At 37.0% G+C, this 21,232-nt stretch overlaps 1 protein-coding gene across 3 annotated transcripts in view; it reads left to right on the plus strand.

Annotated features, from left to right (window-relative positions):
• The window catches only part of LOC140369367 (zinc finger protein 385D-like), a 50,106-nt gene that overhangs the window by 10,812 nt on the left and 18,062 nt on the right, over positions 1-21,232 (plus strand). For 2 of the 3 annotated variants that reach the window (XM_072456693.1, XM_072456692.1), the window contains exon 2: positions 7,515-7,811. In XM_072456693.1, the coding sequence (XP_072312794.1) occupies positions 7,515-7,811 (297 nt within the window). Of the gene's footprint in view, positions 1-7,514; positions 7,812-16,928; positions 17,250-21,232 lie in introns of those variants that run through there. The other variant, XM_072456694.1, reaches the window with a different exon arrangement.

The following is a 21,232-nucleotide window of genomic DNA, read 5'->3' on the forward strand; positions in this document are numbered from 1 at the left end:
TCCCAGCTATGTCAGAACTGTGCTTGACTGTTTTGAGACAACGTGATTTCAATACTGTACACTATTTAAACAGTGAGCACTTTAAGGACCAGTGCTGCAGGGTGTCTCCAGTTGTTTTAGCTGAGACAAAGAGAAACTGGACTGAAATATCCAGAGTGTTAACAGCTCCCACTCACTCACATTACCTAACGCCGTGAATCATGGCAGAATCAGAACACAGCATTTGTAAATGACCTTGTCACACAGTCACCACACAAGTAGCTCTCAACACAGGCTCTATACAACTCATTTTTATCTACAATGAATTTACATATTTAAAAATAAACTCTAGGGGAATTTATCTTCATGTGAAATTGTTGGGCCTGTAGTCTGTCTTGTATTTACCTTTATATTTCAACTTGATTGCAAGATAGAGACACGTTAACTCCAGTCACTTTTGCTTAGTCTTAGACAAATTATGACAATGTTATTGCATTGTACAGTGTTCAGTTTTGGTTGGTTAAAACATATACCCCTGGTTCGAGTCAAGACGTTTCAGCTGATACAGATTAAGATGACTTTATTTCTCTTTCTATGGACAGTTAATTAGAGCAACATCAAACAAGAAACAATTACATGGTAGAATTTATTCAAAAATACCATACAAAAAGCCTTGAGTGGCAAGTAATAAAATAGAAATATCAGAAAAAAACAACCCTTTTTGTTTTTCTTTTTACATTCAAATCATTTATTCCATCGTTTATGGCATACCTTGTTTGTATTTTACCTAGTCCTGTTGACATTATTCTCTGATTGACTATCTGGATGTGAGGCCAAAGTGAAACCCTGGCAAAGCTGATTTGAACGCATCGCTCTGATTTCTGACTGATGCTGCCTGCCGTGTGGCTTTTTGTTCATTCTCTGCCTTCTGCGAGTAAATTACAGTATAACTAGGCTGCAATTTGTGGGAAAATGCTCACATTTGAGTGGCCCTTTTCAGTGGATGTTCAGGGTTGCCTAGTGACACAACTCCTAATCCTAGTCCACCACTGGCCCACGAGCATTTATTGAGCTGTTAAATATTCAGATTTTTCTGTCCGACAAGAGGGAAATAGGTGTATTGACAGTAATGCTAATGTAGAGTTAGACAATGTGGTGTGGGAAATGGAGAAAAAGAAGGCTATGAACAAAGAAATGTGTTGCAACGTAATGAAAATAACAAAAAAAATATAAAACTGAAGTAACATCCAAACAAGAATGATCTAGAATACGCTGGCGTCTGATATTATGTTATAATGTTCCTTTTTTGCCAAGACAAAAATGCACATCCAGAACCTAATCTCAAAATTGCACCTACTTCAATCCACATAAATATTTCACAAATAGTAAAACTTTGCTCCACAGAACAATATTAAGCTCACTGTGTTGTCTCCTCTGTGGTGAAATGTTGCTGTGCGATGCCTGCTATGTTTCCATTGCAGACATTTAGTTGGTGTACTATTTACATGAAAAAATTATGTTTGGTATTCACTCACAGCATTTTTCACAACTCAGTAAAACCTCACTAAAATAGTACAGTCGAGCCCAGTTATCTAGCATCTATGTGTGTAATGTGTAATGGAGGTGTAGTGACAGGTGTTGCATTGTGGGTACAGACACAAAAGAGCATAGCCGTATCACGATGGCTTTGAACATCTGGACTCTTGTTCCAGGAAGTGTTTTTTTTGGACCGCGTATCTAAAGAAGCACGTACAATCCTAACGTACATGTCTGTCAGCGGGTCTTTGCTGTGAAACAGATCTAGAGTTACACAAAGTTGCGCTCACTGTACAGGCAAATGTTATGCTGTAATAATTTCCATTTGCAAAGCGTAGTTGACGTCTGCAAGTTGACAAGACGTTTTACCATGGGAACATTTACATAAACAAATATCCTGTAATTAGATAATAATCACATAACTCAACAATTAGATCCGAGTAATTGTAGTATTTAAAATTGATTTTTAACTTTTTCAATATTTAACATTTCCTCATTTCAATAATCTGATAACTCCAGAACTCAAACATTGATAGGTTAAATAATGGTATAGAGACAGATTGTAGAAATCAGACTACTGCCGTTACTGTACAGTTTTAGCATAAACATCTCCATAATAAACGAGAAAACAAGAAAACATTGCTGCCAAGATAAACAGCAGTTTGAGACTATTACCTGGGTCTTTGTACCTGTGCAGTTTGAATCCATTTGAACGCAGTGTGCAGTGATTGTACAGTTGGACCTCTCTGTCCTCCCATTGTTATGATTGGCCCACTGCAGAGACAACAGCACAAACTACAGACTACACTGTGTCTGCAGAGAAAGACCCCAACAACAACAACAACAACAACAACAGCAGCAGCAGCAGCAGCAGCAGCAGCAACAACACATCGATACTTGTTTCTTTTTACCCAAATTAAGTTATATCATATGCTTGAGTACAAAACCATCCAAAATCATTTACTCCTGGTGGAAAACATTAAAATGTACAAATAAAAAAAAAGAATGAATAACTTAACTGAATAAAGCTTTATTTGTATGCATACTACATCTTAAAAGACTGCACATAGTAACACACACTACACATTTAAAAACCAAAATGCAGAATTTGAAAGCACTGGTGTTTGGGCCCATCATGGCTCCATAATAAGCTAATCTTTGGGTGTCTATAGGCCCCGTCCCCCAGGTGCCTTTGTATTGAAGGAGTGCATTCAAGCATGAAATAGTCACTAATTATGTTTAGTGAGCCATTTCAGGGCAGCTGCTAAAATATCAATCTCACAAGAAAATGATCTTCCCGGACATGGTTTAGTAAATTCATCTGGACAAAAGGGTTAAAAGGAAAAATGCAAAAACGACCACATTTACAACTGTGCACTTGCTTCACAGTACAGTTTTTACAAGATTTTTGCTAATCAATAGGTTTTTATTGCTAATGATGTTGTAAGTGCTTTTCGCAGTGGCTAAATGCACTTCAGTCAATTTTGAGGTTAGGATAATGTCATTTATGGCCATACAATCTACTGAATTTAGCACCTAAACCAATGGACCAGTGGATTTCAAATTACCTTTATGTTTTTCTTTAGGGTAAAATGCTCTCTAAGGGTTCAGTACAGTTCAATGACCAAACACACCGCTCAAAAGATTCAAATATTACGAAATGTTGTGACAAATAAATAGATGCAAAATAAGGCAAAATTACACAACCTTTTATTCTAAATATATTGTATAATCTATTTCCTAAATATTTTTTGCTCAATGAACGCTTTTCTTTCAAATAAATTGTAAATTTTTCATGCCTTTATTATTGTTTATATTTTATTTACCATTGTTTTGAGTACGTTTTAATTTGCACCATATCGCTGAAACAGATTCCAATGGCAATTAAACTTTTTCTCTGATTCAGATTTTTATTTAGGGTCAACAGTTGATTTTCTTCAGTTTCAGCAAAGTATTACATTTTGATACAAGATACAATGATGGATTAATAGAAAGATAATTTATCCCTGAAACATCAGAAGTTTTCCCCCCATTGTTTATATATTTTTAACAGCTAAAAAACCTCAGTAATAATGTTGTTGTCATTTATCAAGTTGAGGTGTTGACGGAGTGCGGAGGTACAACACTTGAAGGCGGGGCCCCATGTCACCCAGATGGGCAGAGCAGCTTGAGGAAAATACGGCGCACGGGTTGCCAGGTTCGTGTCAGCACCCACCTGGCAACTCACTGACGGCCGCCGCTGTTAGCCATTAGCCTCTCCTCCTGTTTCAGATGACCTTTATTGGACTATGAACAAAACTGTGTGTGTGTGGAGCACTTTCGCTGGCTTTGCACACGCAGGTTACCCAAAATATTATTGTCAGAAGTTATGAATCGCTCATGTCAGGGGAAATTAATACCTCACTTAACTGACCTCCGAGCTGGGAACATAAACTCTGACTGGGTGTTCTGATAGAGTAGTTTGTAAAGTTGACAGTTAATTTCCATGCAGCTGTCTTAGGCCATAAAACAAAGATGTGAGGCATGCTCAAGATGTTGGCTGGTAATAAGAATATGATGACCTGATCAAGAGCCTGACGAACTCGGCCTTTTAGGTGTCACGAACTATAACATTAGAACTTGGACTGATCTACGTCAATGGGGTTTATTGTATAGTTATATTTCACAGGGAATGTATATTTTGATATGACATTTTTGACCTCAAACCAATCTTTCAAGTTGTGACTGTAATAATAATAATAATAATGATAATAATAATATTATTAAAGCCTCTCAAAGCTCAAAGCCGATATAGATCGATTAAACGTTTTAGCGTATCAGCTATCTGCCTTAAATCTTCAGCAGAGGATGATTTTGTTTTTGGAGCAACCTGCTGGCTAAAGAAGGATTGCCAAGAAGGAACTGCGCAAAACCTAAAAACACTGCTTTTCTTTTCAAGTTTGTAGTAAAACAGGTTTTTGGAAGAGTTTGTAGCAATTTGGAAATTATATAATTTGGAGAAAGGGGTCAAAATTGGTCCTACAGTACGACTCTAGTTACACTGTAGTCCGTTCACTCTGTACTTGGCAGTGGTATTTCTTCTGTAGCCACAGCTGCCCTGGGGTAGACTGTGCAGGAATGAGGTTGCCAATGTGCAAATAATCGACCACTTGACAACTTGTGTAAAAAACAATTGAGCCACTGCTACCCCATGTATATTCTAATTATAGATAGTACCTACTTGAGATAGACCAATATCTTTTTGGACTGATTTTGGTCATTTTTGAGAATATGATATGATATTGCTTTTCCAGCTAATGCCGGTAGCCGATACACTGAAAAGTGCAAATATTGGCCCACTAGTTCCTACAAATACATTTAAATTTGTAGTGTTAATGTTATGCACTCACATCTGTAACATTAGTGGTGTAGACTGAGCAAATTACTTGACAATAAATCCATATTTAACTATGGGAATGTCCATCATCTCTGGCTTGTCTTTACGTTTATGTTACGTTTGCTTCATCTCTAAATTCACATCCACACATAAGATTGTGCTCACAGCTGCAGGCACAGAGCTGTTAGGCTCTTCTGTATGGGCTGTGGCAGCTGACACCTCCAGCTGAGGAAAGGGACTGGTCTGTACCAGATCACAGTTTATCACAGCATCATTTACAACATTAGCATCTGATTATAAAGACAACTCTTAAAAAAATAAATCGGCCCATGTTTAAAGGCTGCTCAGTGTATAAGTCTATTCTTTTCTCTTTACACAGCAGTGGTTTAAAGGGATGTGGACAGAGGCCCCTCCGTCTGACCGACCCTGTCTGCACACCTCACGTCAATGAGATCGGGAATTTTCTGACAAAAGACTTCGGGTTATAGTCGGGTTCTGCTGCTTTAGCAGATGTTAAAAATGTGTTTTTCTTGCAGATGTCTTTTGAAGTGTACATTCTTTTGTTTTATTCTGCATTTTTGTTCATCTAAGGTTGAATGTACTTTATATATTTGACGGGACCATAGGATGTAGTCTGAATCCATTTAAAAATGTATATAATCATTACAAGACTTAGTGTGTCTGTAAATGTTTTAGGTAAATTTGAGCATTTTTAAAAGTGTTTTTTGATAGAGAATATATTATTTTGAGCTTTAGGGATATGAGCATGTTTACAAATGTGAAGATACAGATGGAAGATGCAAGGCTATATCCAAATAGCTTTATGATTGTAATAGTGAGCCGATGTATTTTTTTATTTTATGATGCATTTGTATGAAAAAAGGGGCACAGTCAAACATATGAGAGTCGCAGTAGTGGCCCTTCTCAACATTGTTCAGATAATTACAGCATCAGCAATGCACTGCAGCTTTGATGTTCGCCTTACTGGTCTGATGCTGATAAACCCAAGCACATTTCCATTGCACTCTCAAATAGATTATTTTTTTTTTTAACCATGCAGCAAAGATGTTTTATTTATTTTTTAACATATGCTGATTTTGCAAAGCCAGTGGTGGAGAGAGGCTTGTAACGAGTTGTGGAAATACTCAAGGACTTAATTGACGTTATTATCATATGAAAAGGGTTGAGACAAAGAGTTGGGGTGACGTTTCTGCATTTACACCAGAAGCCAGCGTTTTTTGGTTGATTTATAGACTCCGCCTGCCATAATCACTCAGCCATTACAGGTATAATGGCGCTCACAAAGAAACATGTCTTTTTGTGTTACACCCTGGGAGTCGCTGTCATTTATTCGCTGACAATGTCCAAATCTAAAGCTAGATCTTGCATTTCTCCGTGCTGTTCAGATGTGTCGGGAGGAACCACCCTTTTACACAAATGGATGCCTAATTCAAGTCTTTATTGGCAAGTAATTCTGCATCTGTTCATATGTGTACATCTTCTAACTAAAAGTGCATCACAGATAATTGGCTTTATCTATGAAGATGTGTGAGTGTGGTTTTATAATACATGGCAGGCCCTAAATGGACGTCCAAACACACAAAAAAATGTGGGGAAATGAGAAGTGAACGCAAAGGAAACTGTGAATGGAGCCATGCTGCTACAATGCCCCCTGGTGGACGCTGTAGCAACAGGCACACTGCAGGTTTTTGACGTTTGAGGCGGCCTTTACGCAGCAGGCAATGTCAGCTCAATTCAAAGTAACTACCAGTACATTTTCTATGGCGAACTATGATAATTATTTATAATCTGGGTAGCACTAAGATGTATGTGTGCCACATTATGTTTATGCACTACTTCTGTGCATTTAACTGTACATTTTGTGTACATACTAAGTCTATTTTTTGTTAAGTAATTCATATAGTTTTTTTTTTTAAAATGCTGTTATTTTTAAATTGTTCATTATTGTAAGTTGCACTGAATCACCAAAGCAAGTTCCTAGCCTGTGAATTTTGTTCCCTGACAATGGCAATAAACCTTTTCTGATTCTGATTATGTGGTGGTGATAAATAGTAACCCTTTAAAATAAGGTTCGTAAACTATATTATAGTATTAAACTATATATATATATATATATATATATATATATATATATATATATATATATATATATATATATATATATATATATATATATATATATTTTAAGGCACTAGTTATTTGTGCACTTTAAAGACTTTCACTAGTGGGTTTACGAGCCATCAACAAAAAACATGTGCTTTTTTGGGGGTGGGCTGTGCTTATAAACAAATACCTAGTACTTTTGAATGCCTTATGTTGTTATCATGATACTAATATTTCAAACTCAATTTTGATACCAGCATAACAGACATATTCAGTATTTTCTTTATTAAACATTGATATTCTACTTCAGATGAAGCTCAAGATCTTTTTCTAGTGAATTTGCTTAGTATCCATACTTGCTCAAACGGGTGTCTAGATTGAGTATCATTTAGTATCTGCTTTTTGATACTTTTGACATCTAACGCCTTCTGACATCTAACGCCTAAGTACTAAGGACCTTATTTTAAAGCATTACCGACTGTCCATTTCCCTTCTTCAGATATGAAGAACCCCAAGAGCCCTGAGCCCATGGATGAGAGCGCTCCTTCCAAGAACGAAACAAAGGAGGGTGAGGAGGCTGAGGAGGTGGAGGAGGAGGAGGGGAAAGAGGAGGAGGGGAGGAAGAGCTTGACGGTACACAGGGCCAAACGAGAGCGGCGACCCGGAGGCAACAGCAGCGCAACAATGTGCCAAGTGTGTAACATCCAACTGAACTCCAGCGCTCAGGCTCAAATCCACTACAGAGGCAAGACGCACCAGAGGAGGCTGCGGAGGCTCGCCAAGGTGGTCAGCGCAGGTACGGCGAACTGACACCGCACTAACACACTCTACTGCTCGGGTTTTAGAAAGGTCTAGTTGTTCAGCTTATACCAGATTATCAATATTTTCTGCTGACATGACGGTTAGTACTGCAGCCACTATCTGTGTGAATAAAATGTGTGTAAATGTGTGGATTCTCATTTGGCTTCTTTAATGGTGAATGTAGTGTATAGTTAAGGCTGATAAACACACACAACACATAACACATGATCATATTTTGAAAATGAAATTACTTTCTGAGTATCAATAGGTTTTATATATTTTTTTATACATTTTTGATACATTTTCATATGCATTTGTAATAGTTGTACTTGTAGTGTAGTTGTACTGTACAGACAACACACAAACATGTTTATTAATAACAAAAATAGCACTTAAATAGCACAAAAATAATTATTTGACATCAAAAGAATAAACTATTTTGAGATATGTAAATATTCTCTATCTAGAAGGTTTTCAACCTTTATTTGGTTGACAATGTATTTTAAAAGTCTCAGTGTACAATCAAAATAATAGTTTGACTAATCAAAAAGAGAATTGCTGAGCTCTATATAAAATGTATTATAATATAGTAGACTTGACCATGGTGTTTGAAGAGGGTTGTAAACTTTACGTGCGGGGCTGTGGTTAAGTTATAGGGTCAAGAGACACAAACTTTAAAGATTAATTAATTTGAGAATCCATCTTGTTAGGCTCCTGCTGATCCGTTTGCAGTCCATACCAGTGGTTTAACAGGCCCATCTCATGGCATTTAGGGCCCGCAGGTGGGACTTGAACCAATCACAGCGCAACATTCTGGTTTGGGCAGACGTCAAAACAACCAAACCAAAACAAATGGCGGCGGGGACGGAGAAATACAGACTCATTTGTTTTTAAAAAAGACGTGTACACTATGGCGCTTTCTACATTTGTTGATGAGAAAGGACTGTGTTTTTCTGAACACTGGATTTAACACAAATGAGATTTTTCTGCTTTTTCCGTTGTTATGACGCTACAGACAATCAGCGTGAAGAATTTTTTTTAAGTCCTGGTGGCTTTTGGCGGGAACCTTCCCAGATTGATTCATGTGAAGAACTCAATTCAGAGTGAGACACAGAAGTATTTTTAAATGTGTATTTTTATCCTATATTTGACCACTGCAGATAGACTCACATTGCGGTCATTTTGTATTAGTTGTTAAACACATTACACAGTTTTGTTTTCTCATGTTGATCAGAGGAAAAAGGAAAAGGAAGCATGAGGCTAATAGCACTATGACAGGTGTAAGTCATATCATTTTTGGATTGCATTTCAAGTGTCCCACTGTGCTTTGCATAGTACCAAGACCACTAACCGCTAATGTGTTGTTAATTATGGTCGTTATTTCCTATTTATATCTACACCAAGGGACTGCTTTCAGGAGACAGAAAAAACAGAAACAACTCACAAGATGTAAGAAGGATTCATTTTTATCTGGGAAAAAAAACAATATGGTTTCCTATTGTCCAGTTGATTAAACTGGACAATAACAGCTTCAAATTAATATTTACTCTGTGGCTGCACTATAACATTCATTTTGTCCTTCAGGGAAAGTTGGTTGATAAAAGCAGAAATCTGTCTCCTCGAAGTAGTACCACAGTGTTTTTATTTCACTGCAGTAAGAAAAGCAAAGTGAGATAAGGAGGAGTGAATTAAGACGCCATTATTTTTGCCTGCAAAGTAAGTATGCTACATTCAGTGTCACATTCAGTGTTGATGTGTATGACTTTTTTTTACCAGTTCTAAGACAAAAAATGCTTGGTTGATTTCATGTTCCTCTGACATCTTTTATATAATAGACTTGTTCTCATACTGAACCCATCTGTATAGAATTCTTTGGATTGTTTTTAAATTATTGACTCATCAATTGACATTTCTAAAGCTTTTCCTTTACCTTAAATAGGTTCAGGGCCTAAGAAATGTTATTTTATTGTCAGATTTTACATTGTCACATTCTGTTTTTCAAATCTTCTTTAAAAACGCACATTTTCCCTTATTTTTTTAAACACAATTTGTAAAGTTGACTTTAGTTTTTAAATGTCTGTTTATTGTGTTGTTTTACCTTGTCTTATGGGCATTTGTGTGTTAAGCACTTTGGTCGACTTTGTTCTTTTCAAAATAAAGTTGGATTGGATATATTATCTACAGTAGGTGCAGTGTACGTGGCAGTTTTAACGAGCCGTCATTAATCATCGTCATTACACACCTGTGTCACTGACCAGCTGGACCAATCAGCCTCGAACACTGTAACCAAGCTCCGGCCAATCAGATGCCACAGCCACGTCCTGATTTATGAGGCTCCGCACACCTCACTGTCAGGTTTTGTTTTATGCCAAGTTTTTTGATTACACAACCAAAATATATAGTTAAGATTTGTCTCAAAATGTAGAACCTTTGTTGAAACAGATGATTGTTTCACTTGGAACAAAACCTTTTGTTGGTACAAGATAAACCGTTTTTGTGTTTTGCTTTTGAAAGCAGCCATAGCCATAATAATTCAAGGTAGAAGTGCGAGTTATATATATAAAAATGTCTAATATTGCATTTTTCGTTTTTGAGATTAATATTTATTACAATCAAAATTATTAATAATGACTTATAGGAACGCTTTATCTTCCAAACGAGGGTATAAAGTGAAATGAACGTCGCTGGTTCCAGACTCTGGACCACATCACAGATTTTGGCCTTTTTAAATCCAAGCTCAATTATTCAGACTGGCTTTTAACACTCAGTAATGTAGCAACACTTTTTTTTGGTACAGTTTTTTGCTTTTGTATGGCCTTGATTTTTTTATTGGGAAGCACTTTTGAGTGTTGTAAAGGGCTCTATAAATAATGGTTGATTGATTGATATACATAAAACACTAGTTTGAGGGTAAATGCTAGAAGGACAATCTGTTTCACAAGTTAGAACTGTAAAGTCACAGCCCAGATTTACTTCTTTGTTTTGAGCTGTATATATCAGTTGGATTCTTCACCTTCACCTTCACCTATTAAGCTACTTTATTCTAACGATAAATATATATATATCTTTGTCTTTCTCTGTATATTGTTTCTGTGCAAAATGGTTTCAAAAATGTCTTGCTTTTTGATACTGCCAAACATTCAAACTAGCTGATGAATGCTACTGCAAACATTCCCCCCTGGCCATAGTTACAATAAATCAGCCATTTAAAATCAGAGAAACATAATTTGTTGCATTGCTCAATAAGGTTATGCAAACATGAGAGACATTTTGCTGCTGGCGCTGGAGGCCACATTGTCACATCCTCTAATTGATATGAAGCAGCGTTCACTGATGGGCAGCTTGTGTGGGTCCCTCTGGGAGACATCTCCTCATTTCCTCACAAGGGGCGCACAGCCGTTTCACACCTGCCATGTTTGAACCACTTAAATGAACCCTGCGGCGTGTGACCTCTTTGTTTGGGCCACTGTGAAACTGACAAAAAGCCTAATTTAAATGCAGCCTGGCAAAGAACCGCTTTAAACGCCATCATTTGAAGACAATAGAGGAGCTCATGTTATGCAAAACTGAGCATTCAGCTATAAACTGTGGTGTGTTTTGAATGGGCCTTTAAATTAGTGCAATGCAATCTGGGAAACATGTAGGTTTGGCCCAGTTATTGACTTTATGAAGAAATAGGAATGTTTTTTACTTCAAATAAATAGGCTATTATGCATATAATAGCCTATTTATAACATGTATAACATTTACTGAATTAGATGTGTATGTTAAATGAAAAGTAAATGAATAGTTTCTCCGTTGATATTTCATGGTTTGAGTAACCGTAGTACTGGAAATCTATAGTCAAAATTGCCAAAACATTTTCTTACTGTTTGTGATTTAAATTCACAAGAAACTAAATTTGTGAAAAAATAGCCTACATTGCCTACACAATGAGAATTTAAGTTATTGACAGAAAACAGTGTTACTCTTCAGCTTTGGTTTGGTTTATCTTGTATCTTTCAGCTATGATAAATCCTCAGTATAATAATAATTACGCTACATCGGCGCACCCTTTTTGTTCATTTAGAGAGATGAAAAGAAGGCCAAGCCAAGTCAATTTAGGAGACTGGTTTAATTCAGCGCTGTGATGAAACCAGCCTTACAATACCCTCTCCCATACCTCTGGTGAACTGGCTTTTCCCTTTATTTAGCCTCATGAAGCGATTGCCCCAATAAAAGAGCTTTTAACAGGCTGTGGCTTATGGGGCCTTTTGGAAATGGATTGTAACAAAGAACTTTCTCCACACTTAGCTTTGGGGCCTTTACAATTTGTGTGGGATTATCTTAAGCTTTCTACATGTTATAGCTGGAAACGGTGTCAAATACATTTTTACACACGGCACTCCTGATGGCTTCTAATGACACATAATTGATCTTTAAATGTAGTTAGTTACAATGCTGAAATTGACATAATATAATTTTTTTGTATTTAGTACTAAACTTTCAACCAAAATGTGTTTGTAGAGCACAATTGGTTCAAAATGCAATTCAAAGGGCTTTACACATACATTTAAACATACATAAATCGATATATTACATTTTGTTATTGTATTGATCTAAAAAATTAAAACTGGATCATTGACTTCCTGTTCTGAGGTCCTCTTCATAGTGACATTTCACCGTAAAAAGCATTTTCAGTTATGACTTTTTACTTTTGAAATATTAGATATTTTTACACGACCCAGTGTCTGAATTTTGAACAAGCGTAAGTTCAGAAAAGTGGGCGGAGGTAGGAGGAAGGCAAAAATGGAAATGTTCTGACCACTGAAACCTTGAAATCAGGACAATACAGGATTACTCAAACATACATAAGATAAATAAATATGAGAGAACATTGTTAGAACGTGCATGGTTTAAAGCTCATACAAATGTATTTGACATAATATGTCCCCTTCAATAGAACTCAAATGCATGTTGTACTAGAGGACATTTGTCATGTGAGGTTTGCTGAATCCCTGCTGTCGTTTTGGCCAACAGTAGGTGCAGAGTGAAAGCAGCCATTTTGGATCTGTCACTTGACTTGATGTGTCCTTTCCACATCTCAGAGTTGGCAGGAAGGACTTTTAACTGCAGAAAAAGAAGCAGTAAAGGTGAAAGTGAAATGCTTCAGACTGGCTGGGTATTTTCTGGTGTCTGGCAGAAATGGTGTGTTCTGAACCCTTCAGGGAGCGATAGTGTTAATACAGACACGTGTTTGTTATTCCCAGCGGCGCTTTCTCAAGCTGGAGATGTGACAGAAATTATCCAGGGACTTGTAGCAGAACTCAATATGAAACATTTTGAGATTGTAATGTATTTATGCCTGGAACTGGGCTCATGGGATTGGCATACGTCTGTAACTATGAGCTTGAGATTGGTTGACACTACATTTTACCTTTACATGACTCTTTTTAAGGTGAGAGGATTCAGGAAGGACATGAAGAACCAAACATCCTTGTCATGTGTCAAAGTTAACCTCTATCAGACAATAAAAGGCGAGTAATATTGTCTAATTTAAGCTTCGAACTGCAATGCAATCTGGAAGGCTCAGATTGATCACAAGATTTTATTATTTGTGTGTATTATGACAAAGAAAGTACTTTGCCTTTAAATAATGTTCACCATCCAGCTAATGTTGGTCCTATAATGATTCATTGACCCATGAAACCTTCACACAGCTGACTTGCAAAAAGGTATTTGATACTGTTCAGATAAGATAAAATAACCTTTATTTGTTGCGCAATAGTTAAATTCCATTGTTGCAACGCACAGTTCAAGAACAGCAGGATAATCGGAGTATGCAATAATAAATTAGTTTTAGTCTCAATAGTGAGGTGAAACAGGACAAAAAAAAGACATATTTATTCCATAGACACTGCACATACAGTCCAGACAAAAGCCGTGTGTTGAGTGGACCTGCTGCAGGCATCTCCCTTGGTTTGGTTTGGAACGCTGCTGCAGCCTGAAATCAAGTGTAAAACTGTCAGAGTGCGTCAGTGTTGTGTTTCCGCTTTGGCCTGATTCAAGCAGACAAGGAGTCAGCGAGGAGCGCACAGGGCCGACACATGCAGAACACCCCGGTGACATTTCAGACCCGCTCTTCTGCCCAGAGACGCTGGAATAATCCTATTTATTTGAACTGATTAAAGCGCCGGTGTAATGAATAACAATGTAGCTTGTCCTCCTCAGAACAAGAGTGAGACAGTGGATCGCAGAAATAAAGGTTTAGTTAAATGAATTTGTTGTGATTGTTTCTACAATCTGCACATCATTCTTGTGTCTCAGAATTAGGTGATTATATAAAAAATGTATAAGCAAAGAGCATAATGGCAAATAAAAGAATTTTAGAAGTTAGAATATCAAATTAACAATGCCGTCTGTAAACAATGGCTGAACTCAAAATAATTGTGGATGAAAAAACGGATTTGGATTTCATGGATAGGATGGTTTTGGCCCTTTCAAAGACCACATGTGTTGGTCTGCTGTAAATAAACTGTTACAATGATTAGATTTTTGGACATGATTTAATTTTACATTCATTCAGTAATTTTACATTACAATATATACATTATTGTCTACGATGGAACACTCCTGGATGAATGGATTACACCGAATGATTACAATATATACAAAGCAAAGGCAACAAATATATTTATAAATAGTTTTAGTTGATGATAAAGTACAAAGCAATGATGGATCACAAAATTTATTTCATGTCTGAAAATATATTTTATACCTAAGGCAAAACATTATTAAATCAAAATACCAAAAATCTAATCAAAAACATAATCGCTGACTTGCTCACGACTAAGATAATAATCATAGTGTTTAATATAAATCATTTGAGTGCTTGGAATTAAAATTCATAACATTGACTTTGTAATGTCAAGAATGTTATTGGGGGCTTGCCTTGAATATATATATATATATTTTGAGTACATCCAGACTTGCATATAATACTATAAAGCCAAAGCAAGCGTGTCAATGCAGTCATCACATCGTCCAAAGATTAGTTTGGCGAATGAGAAAGCTATTAAGGGAACAATCTCCCCCACCTGTTCATTAAAACACAGCGTCATGCTACGGGCGATAATCGGATAGAGTTCAGAAAGGCTAACGAAAGAGAAACTCTCTATAAATATGTCGTACTATACTAATCTCATTTTAATATTTTGAGCTTCAGGATATTCTCAGAAAAAAAACAGCACCCAATTAATTATGTCAGTGATTATCCCTTAGACCAAAGCAGCAGTGGTACGACAGAGACTGAAAAGGGTGTTGATCAAGACCAAAGTGACCTATTTGAGGTGAAATAATTGATTGAAATTAGAAATGACTCCACAATCATAAACCAGGGATCAACTCATTTATCTCAATTATCGCGGTTTGTCAATTACAAAACTGTGTGTGTGAATGTGTTCTGCCTGGGATTAGCTGTTGTCATTAAAAGTAAAACGATGTGTGAGCTCATATTGTTATTTGCTCTGTTCGTGCTTATCACATTTTATGAATACGCTGTTGTTTACTCCCCATTTTCACAACTATCAGGTTGGCTGTGCGTTACACAACAGTTTTATTTAATATTTACGTTGCTTTACTTGGACAATTCTGTTGCTCATTTGACATTTTAAACTTACAGTATGCAGAGCTCTAGTATCACTGTTCTAAAGCTGTCTGGTATCTTATTAATATAACTTGGAGTACTGGTATATTCTTAAAATACCTTGGTTATACAGTCTGTGCCACTACTTTTGACTCCGAGTAATCCAACTGTATTCCTAAGGCTCTGGCATGAGTTGAATTAATGGCTGAACTATCTTCATTATTCAATTGAGTTTGTCCTTTATTGAGTATGATGCTCGTGAAATATTAAAGCTTTTTATTTTTAAGAACCCCCTCCGGTGCTTTTGTCCACTATATAATTATAATCTATGACACCCATGGATCATTATGTTATATTGCGGACATCTTATTCTTTTCCGCCGGCCTCTCTCCAGTAGGTCGCCGTAGACACCATCACAACGTAGAGCCGCATGCTGTAGACTCCCTATGAAGAGCTATGCAACGCTGCCGAATCCTGCGTGTGTCACCGTTTAAGTAAAGAGACGTGGGTGTGTATGGGTGAAACAAGGACTGCCGGAGCAATGGCGTCTTGTCCGCAGGAAGATAAAGATGACTCCAAAATGCATGAATACACTTGAAATAAAGACTTTGAGTGGGTAAATGAGAAGGAAAACTATCATGATATGGTTAAAAGCTCCTAAAAGTCGATTTTCCGCAATTGGTCTCCTTTAGGTATTTAATTTACTTGAGTAATTCAGCAGATTCTCTTAACTGCCTTTTTACAGCGCTCTAGTCATGTTTTACACAGAGAGAAACACAAGTCAGACTCAATCGTGTTGGAATTTGTGATGGGAATCTACCATGTTTACTTTATCATACAAACAACTTCAGTCGCTTTTTATTATTCTTATTTTCTATATAAGTTACTGTCAATTCAACAAATCAATGCGAGATCTCAACCGGGGCAAACATGGATTTTTCCAGATCTGACATAAGTTTAAATCATTGCTAAGCTAAACTAGGATTAGTGTTGTCGTGACATACACATTTTAAACTCGATTTTGATGCTCGAGATTTCATTTTGAACACTAAACAAAACAAACAAAACAAGATACTATATAATGTAAGTTTCTACCCAGACAACTTGTGGTCTTATATTTGTTTGGATACTGTTTCTAGCCTCACACAACACTCTTTACAGAATAATTGAACATACACCAGGACTTGCCACGCTTGGAACATTCTTATTACCAACACATTGTCTGGCTGCATTTTAAACAGCGCTCAGAGAATGAACGCAGATTGATAAATTGCTGTCTATTGTTGTTGTTGAGTTATGCAAGGGAGGAAATTGCACTTGAGTGTTCTTTATGGAGCACGCAGGTGGTAAACTCTGAATAGACTACGCAGAAGATGCTCGCGTTGTTAATAGCCAGCGCTCACTATCTCTCCCCCCGTTCCTCCACTTGCTCGCCCAGACAAATGCGCTCTTCATGCCTCTCGCAGATACACTCAGCATCGCTCACTGTAGCCACTTCTTTTCACCCCCGCGCCGCTCTCTCTCTCTCACTCTCCGCTCACAAAAGGACAGACGAAGCGAGCGCGCAAGAGCCTTTTAATTGATGCACATATGTATTAATTTAGATCGTCGCTGAGGTGTGCCATTGACTGAGAGAGGACTGTCGTTTTTTACCTTTTTTTTATCCGAGTCAAGTGGAAGTGAGACGGAGAGCGGAGGGTCAAAAGATCCGGTTGTGACGAGACGGAGTTTGTATTTGGTGAAACTTGCGATGGGGAGGTAAAGTGACCATAGCCGTGGAGGAACAAAAATACTTCAGGATGCTGCTTGGTAAGATCATTTGTTTTATATAATCGTCGGTTTGTTAGTTTAGATGCTTCATACTGATCTTAAAGGTCATGTAGTTAGAGTTGAACAACATAAATGTTTAATAGAGTCATAACTGTCAAACTAGGCGTATTCAGAAGGTAAATTATGTGTTGTGTTTTCTAGAAGTGAGATAAATAGAATAATAATAAATAATAATTTGAACTTTAAAGGTGCTCTATGCAAGATTTAGTGGACCTGCTTGTCTCATACACATGTTATTTATCTGCATAGAATGTTGGCATTAAACGTGTTAAATTATATTCCTTTTTGTGACATATTCCAGGCAAAAAGCTTTGGACACGTCATCAAAAAACTTACAGTGCGACCTTAAAAGCATATATTTGCCAAGCGGGTCTGAATTCTAAGTGAATGAATAAATTAGATATGCAAATTAATGACCAGATAAAATGTGATACTGAACGGATTGAATATTTTAACAATTTAATTGTTTCACTCCCGACTTTTACAGTGGTGGCACCTAAAATGATATTGTAGTAAGTTCACTTTTGTTTTCCTGTTCACACTGTAACATTCCTTTATACAGAATCGTTGCTCAAGGACAGAGTCAACCATCTGTTCTTTCCCCTTGAATTTCAATTGGAACCTGTTCGTTTTCCTCGTTGACCCCTTTTGACGCTGCCCAATGTGGCGTAGAGATTGGTGAATGTGGCCCAATCCCACATGTGTCGAATCATTAAAACGTTGAAACAGAAACACTGCCCGTATCACTCTGCCGATTGTTGGCAATTATGTTTCCGCCTCTCCAGGGAAATGTGCTCAGATTAGCTCACATAATTGGAGCTTGTTAAAGATAAAGGTAGTTTGGGGATCTTGAGACGTGTCTTGCAATTTTTTTTTAAAGTGTCGTTTAACTTTCATTTTAAGAGGGAAAGTAGCTAAATTATACAAGGCTGAGGTCACATTGTTGTACAGTATATTTTATGTGTTTTATGAGTGTTTTATTAAATTCTAAAAACAATATTTGAGGGAAAGAGAAAGCATTCCTGGGGTTTGAGGTGCAGCACACATATCTCTCATACACAAAAAAAAAATTGTATTGTTTAATTCATATTGGTTTAATTGTTGTTGAAAATGTTCCCTTTAGCTGTACATTAGCTGCCATTATAGTAAAGAATGCAACGTGAAAGCAAACCCAAGTAAAATGTTATTGAACGCATTGAACGAATGTCATTTCAGCATAAATTTTGTTCTGTAGACATACTCCGGGTGACTGTGTTTGAGCCAGCGTTGCTTTCTTCTTTAAACGGCAGATTAGTGAGATCAAAGGCAGCGGGCTGGAGAGGAGATAACTGGAGCTGTGCCTGGTGGCCCTGCTGCCTGCGCCCCGCCCCCTACGCCCCTCGTCAGGAGCGGTGACCGGGACCACAGTGACAGAATACGCCTCGGCTTGATCTAACGCGCTAAGACTATCTGTGTCGAAAGGGCCGGGGAAACTAAGCATGTAGTGGCAGATTTCTGTGGGATCAAAGCCATATGACAAAATGGTGGCAGTTGCGTTTCACAGCATGTGCTGGGTCCAGGGTCCAAAACTCAAAGGAGACGACATTTGAAAAAAAATATGGATTACGAATATGGAATCAAATGGATTTGATCAAATTTGTCATATTGTCAAAATTGATACTCAGATACTGATTGATAGAAGAAATCACATAAAAATGACACATGCTGTAACTACTAAAGGACTGTGCATTTATTAAAGAAGCTACTAATATTTTTATGTGAAATATTTAATTTGATTGTATACATATAAAACGTTTTATTAAACTGTTTTTGTTTTTATTAGGAATATTGAGCCATTCCTTTAGTATGAAAATCAAGTCAAAATGCCTGTTTACTCATGTTGAGTTAAATGTTTGGCATCTAAACTGGTAAAAAAGGTACGGTAATGCAAGTATCAAGCGTTTGTGCATCTTAATGAGTGACATAAAACCAGTGGAGTGAATAACCCTCACCGTAATCAGGACATGCTTACTGGTTTTGGTAATTACGTGTCAAATGGCACAGAGCACATTTGCAGCACAATTAGAAATCAGATAAAAGGGTAATGGGGTTAAGAACTGACTCCAGCTTTAGTCTCTCCACTCTGAGGAAGAAATCACTCACACTCACTTTTTTATAGTGGTATTCATTTTGATGAGGAGGATTATGACTATCAAAATAATCAATTAATTTATTTGCATGTTAGCTGGCAATGTAAGTTGTAAGTTGCCATCACAAACAAACCTGATCTGTAATTTTCCTATACTTTTTAAGCAAGGACCAACAATATTGAAAGCTTGATAAGCCTTACTTAATTATAAACGCACATCCTTTAACTAATCTCTTTAGAAAAACCCCACTCAACTCTTCTCTTGTTGTTGAGATCTTAGGCTCTATACAGGGATCGTATTGAATCAAGGTAGAAACTATTGAGTCTGTTTTCAGTTTTCTTCTGAACGCTTTAAAAGAATGCACACTATGGGATCATTAATTTTCCCATTCGGTTTCTTATTGACTCCCCACTAGCGTTAACGACTCATTATGCTAATCGAAGGGTAATGAGGATGGCACAGTATGGCCTTTATTGCAGTTCTTCAGATTATGTTTGTGAACAATTTTAATTAGAGCACTGTATTTGAATCAGCACTACAGTTATTTTAGTCAAGACAAGACTGTTTACTATATCCTGTGTCACAAATTAAGATACAATATTGTACGTTTAAAAATGTGTTTTTAATGGATTTAATACGTCCAGACTATGACGCATTTGTTGACATTGAGTTTATTGTCAGATGCAGCTGCACAGATGCAGGCGGTATAGATACAAGGTTTCCAAGTGCACACGAGTCATCACATATTAGTTAGCCTTTGAGAACTTACCTTCAATTGTAATCATTTGTAGATCTTAAAATATTTTGTTTGTTTGTTAGAAAGTTGGCTGGTGTATTTTAAACTAGATTACTTTATGAGCTAACAACAGTTTCACAAAACAAACAACAAATAAGCTTTACATTGTAATACACTTTTAATAATTAAAAAAATGTAATACACTCATGTCCGCACTCCACATGTGTCTTTGCGTTCCGCCACGTCTAGATTCACTTCCTCTTTAGACTAATTTCTATGTGAATTGGAGTCTGATTGTAATAAAACACACTGCGTTTTGAAGCTTAACAAACAGTGACCACTGTCCACTGATATCTTCTTCTACAGTGGGTCAAATGTTTGCGCTTCCTGCTAGAGTGCCCCCCGGTGGCTGATTGCCAGTAAAAATCTATAAATTAATGTTGTAATGACAAGTGTGGGAAAAAAGTAGCAGCCTAAAGTCCGAAAAGTACGGTATGTATTTCACTGTAAGCAGTTCCTTAAATATTTGTGTCTTGTGCTCTCTCCAAGACTGACAGGTCCAATCAGAGTGATGTCAGTGTGAGCCTGATTAGCTTCTCTGCTAATGATGAAGCTTCACACTCATAATATTCAGAGCACTGAGGTTACCAAGGTTACTGCTCCTTATAAATGCAGCCGATCATGTTATTAGTTACTTTGAATGTTAAGTTGACTTCACAGGTGACCATGTTTAAAGAGAGAACAAATATGTATTTTCCAGGCTTTTAGCTGATTTTTTTTTTTTCCAATTCACTTTTAGTCAAGAAGAGTCTTATTTCTCTTTACTGGAATTACATTGTTTTGCACAATGCAATATTTAATTTCTGCTGAACTGTAATAAGTCTTTCTACTTAAAAGTGCATTGTCTAGTGGGATATTTTGTCCCGCATGACACTGTCATCGCTTTACCTGGAATGTTCCAGGCGAGGCAAGGCAAGCTTATTGGTAGAACACAATTTGTACACAGAGTATGCTTTACATAATGGAAAAAGACGCATTAAAATCACAATACAAACAGAGGATAAACATAAATAATCATTATAAAATTGGCATTAGTA

The sequence above is a fragment of the Eucyclogobius newberryi genome, unplaced genomic scaffold (genome assembly GCF_026437365.1).
Source record: "Eucyclogobius newberryi isolate DKJ021-1_F unplaced genomic scaffold, fEucNew1.0.hap1 SCAF_20, whole genome shotgun sequence".
Taxonomy (NCBI): Eukaryota; Metazoa; Chordata; class Actinopteri; order Gobiiformes; family Gobiidae; genus Eucyclogobius; species Eucyclogobius newberryi.